General features: G+C 38.5%; 1 protein-coding gene across 1 annotated transcript; it reads left to right on the top strand.

Annotated features, from left to right (window-relative positions):
* The first annotated feature begins 364 nt into the window (after nt 1–364).
* Nucleotides 365–2,661, top strand: LOC122659149 (WAT1-related protein At4g30420-like). Its single transcript, XM_043854295.1, has 7 exons — nt 365–546; nt 651–719; nt 840–956; nt 1,071–1,305; nt 1,847–2,005; nt 2,114–2,265; nt 2,382–2,661. The coding sequence occupies exons 1-7, from the start codon at nt 365–367 to the stop codon at nt 2,659–2,661; spliced, it is 1,194 nt and encodes a 397-aa protein (XP_043710230.1).
* Nucleotides 2,662–3,379: the final 718 nt, after the last annotated feature.

Genomic DNA, 3,379 nt, shown 5'->3' with positions numbered 1-3,379 from the left:
GTGGGAAACCAATACTGATTGGCAGCTTTTATTAGAATTAAAGAAGGACATGTGCAACATGTGAACAACTCAAATGAGCTGGATCCAGAAGTACTCCAGATATATATAAAATATTGAAGTGTTTTTCTATTGAAGGGCCCCACATATGATGGTAGTTGAGACACTCCGATTGAATGCTCTCTCTCTATCTCTCAACATTCGGACTCCATGAAGGATCTCTCTCTCCTCTCTCTGCGCATGTATAGTATGTATATATATGGTTATAATAATCTAATGCGTTTGTGATTATTATTGAGTTGGTAAACTTAGAAGAGGAGGTTTGGATCATTTGTTGGTAAGTAAAAGAAGACATAGATAGATAGAAATGGGTCGTTTAGAAGATTACATGCCTACGATGGCCATGGTGTTACTGCAGTTTACCTATGCAGGTCTGCATCTCTTCACCAGAGCTGCCCTTATGGAGGGAATGAGTCCCAAGGTTTTTGTTGTTTACAGGCAAGCAATAGCTACTTTGGTCATAGCACCTGTAGCTTATTTCTCTAACAGGTGGGTGGGTGGATCTCTCCTTCTCCCTCCCTCTCTCTCTCTCTCTCTCTCTCTCTCTCTCTCTCTCTCTTCCGAAATCTGAATTGTTTTTATTTTGTTGGCAGGAAAAAGACGAACAGGAGTTCTATGGGATTGAGAAGCTTTTCTTTGATTTTTATTGCTTCTTTTATTGGGTATGTTTGTACAAGAATCTATAACATTCAAGTTTTAATTGATTTTTTTAATCTGTGGTTTTGGATCTTCTATGTTGTGATTAACTAGGATGGTTGGTGTTGTTTTGGATTTATTTACAGTATTGCAATCTATCAGAACCTATTTTTTGAAGGTCTTTATCTGGCCTCACCATCAACAGGAAGTGCCACGTCAAATCTGGTTCCTGGAATCACATATCTGATGGCAACTATTGTAGGGTAATTAATTAGTCCATCAAAACCCATCCATGCATATATATACATCCTCTAATACATACATAACTTCTATTTAGTAACTAACTCATTGTTATGCATGTTCTATAAACTGAGCAGATTAGAGAAACTGAATATTAGAAGCATGAGAAGCATGGCTAAGGCAGTAGGGACAGCAGTCTGTGTTGGTGGAGCTGTTACCATGGCATTGGTAACAGGCCCAAAGATCCTAAATTCTTCAATATTCCCTTTCCAAGACCTAACTCTGAGTTCAGGAGGTGGTGAGAATTGGCTAATGGGTTGTCTCCTTCTCTTTGCAAGCAGTTGTTGCTGGTCATGTTTTCTGATTTTACAGGTATTTAGCCATCCAAAAAATTTCAATCTATTTAGTTATTTGTGTAAGTTAATTAATAATCCCATAGATATAGTTCGGATCTAATCTGAACGGATAAGGGAAGGTAGCGGAAGAGATCAAGGGCCAAGCTTTTTGATTACTAAAATACCACTGATACGTACAATCTTTTGCAATCTCTAGATATCTCGCAAGCTTCTCCACAGAGAACTTCACACCACAAATTCTATGGAAAAGATGGAATCCCACAGAGAATACAAAATACTTGGAGAACAAGAGTGAGAAGAGAGAATTAATTAGACTCAGGTTGTTGGGCGTTAGGGTTTTTGGAGGTGTTTATATAATCACCCAAACCCCCCCCCCCCCCTTGCAAAGTCATAATCATAGTGGGAACGAGTGGAGGGGGAGTCGGTCAGACCCTCTCTCTCTCTCTCCTTCTCGTGGGTAACGGGCGGCTGCCCAGGTGGGCGCCCTTACTGGGTCCAAGATCTGGTTCCTATTAACAATTTGGATCACTAACATGCTCTTTATGGTCTAATAACAGGTCCCAATGTCTTCTAGCTATCCTGACCACTTATCATTGTGTGCTTGGATGTGCTTCTTGTCAACACTACAATCAGCAGCACTTGCTTTCTTCTTAGAACCAAACACAAGTGCATGGAATCTACATTCTTTTTCTGAGATCTCATCTTGCATCTATGCTGTAAGTAGTACTTTTGTTATCTACACCAGTTCAAGTGTTGGTCATTGTTCTTTAAGGGTATAAACTAAATCTATAAACATGCATGAAACTGGAATGGTTGGTGTACAGGGAATCGTAGCATCTGCAATTACTTTTGCTGTTCAATCATGGTGTATTCAACAAAGAGGGCCTCTCTTCGCGGCAATGTTCAATCCTCTTTTGACTGTTATAGTTACCTTTTTCGCTTGTATTTTTCTTCATGAAGAACTTTTCATTGGAAGGTAATAATATCTTTTGGTTTTCTTATTTCGATTCCTTGGTTTTTTTATTTTTTATTTTTTTGGGGTAAAGGAATCCTTAGTTTTAGGCCACTAAAAGAGTTATTGTTTCAATTCAGGTTGGCAGGTTCTTTTGCTGTGGTGGTTGGTTTATATATTGTGCTTTGGGGTAAAGCTAAGGATTTTGAAGAGATCAAAGGAGAGGTGGGCCCAATACACGATACAATGAAGACTGTTACAATCAAAGAAGAGGTGGAGCCAATACATGATACAATGAATACTGTGACAATCTTGATTGATGAACCCTTGAAAGAGAGTGGTAAATTAGACTTGGAGGAGCCCCTTTTGGCTCATGATAAATCTTCTGATGTGAATAATGAAAGTCAAAGGAACCAATAGTGGATCAAATTGTTTATTTGACACTTGAGGGGGGGGGGGGGGAGGGGGGAGGAGGGGCTTGTTCATGTAATATTAAGTGTATAACCCAAAGAAGAAGGGATTGGGATTGGTGTGTTTCCATAGATACAAGTGTGCCAATTTATACAAGATTAAAAGGGTTAATCACCCAAAATTAGTCCCTAATTAACTCTTATGATTGTGTAATGAAATCAATTATCCTAGTTAGTCCCTAATTAACTCGTATGATTGTGTAATGAAATCAATTATCCTCGTATGATTGTGTAATGAAATCAATTATCCTCGTATGATTGTGTAATGAAATCAATTATCCTAGATAGTCCCTAATTAACTCCTATGTTTGTGTAATGAAATCAATTATCCTAGTCAGAAGATAAGTAAGAAAACTCATATGGTAAGACTCATCCTCAAGTTGGAGCGTGTAGGTTCCAAATGCCCAACTTGAAACTTAGGTATGGAAACGGTTTCCGATCAAGGGATTTGGTGAAGAAATCTGCAATTTGATCAGAACTGAGAATTTCTGTTGGTCGAGTGAGGCCTTGCTGAAATTTTTCACGAACCACATGACAGTCAATTTCTATGTGCTTTGTGCGTTCATGAAAAATAGAATTGATGCGATGTAAATTGCCACTTGATTGTCGCAAAATAATGTGATTGGCGATGTTGGAGTAATTCCCAAATCCTTTAAAAGTTACGAGAA

The sequence above is a fragment of the Telopea speciosissima genome, chromosome 4, assembly GCF_018873765.1.
Source record: "Telopea speciosissima isolate NSW1024214 ecotype Mountain lineage chromosome 4, Tspe_v1, whole genome shotgun sequence".
Taxonomy (NCBI): Eukaryota; Viridiplantae; Streptophyta; class Magnoliopsida; order Proteales; family Proteaceae; genus Telopea; species Telopea speciosissima.
This window is presented reverse-complemented; position numbering and strand designations above follow the sequence as displayed.

What these genes read in the sequence shown, in the direction of transcription:
- LOC122659149 (XM_043854295.1), top strand. Translation starts at nt 365, where the DNA reads ATGGGTCGTTTAGAAGATTACATGCCTACGATGGCCATGGTGTTACTG. An exon ending in GTAGCTTATTTCTCTAACAG is followed by an intron (nt 547 to 650) that starts GTGGGTGGGTGG and finishes TTTTGTTGGCAG; the next exon opens with GAAAAAGACGAACAGGAGTT. An exon ending in TCTCATCTTGCATCTATGCT is followed by an intron (nt 2,006 to 2,113) that starts GTAAGTAGTACT and finishes GTTGGTGTACAG; the next exon opens with GGAATCGTAGCATCTGCAAT.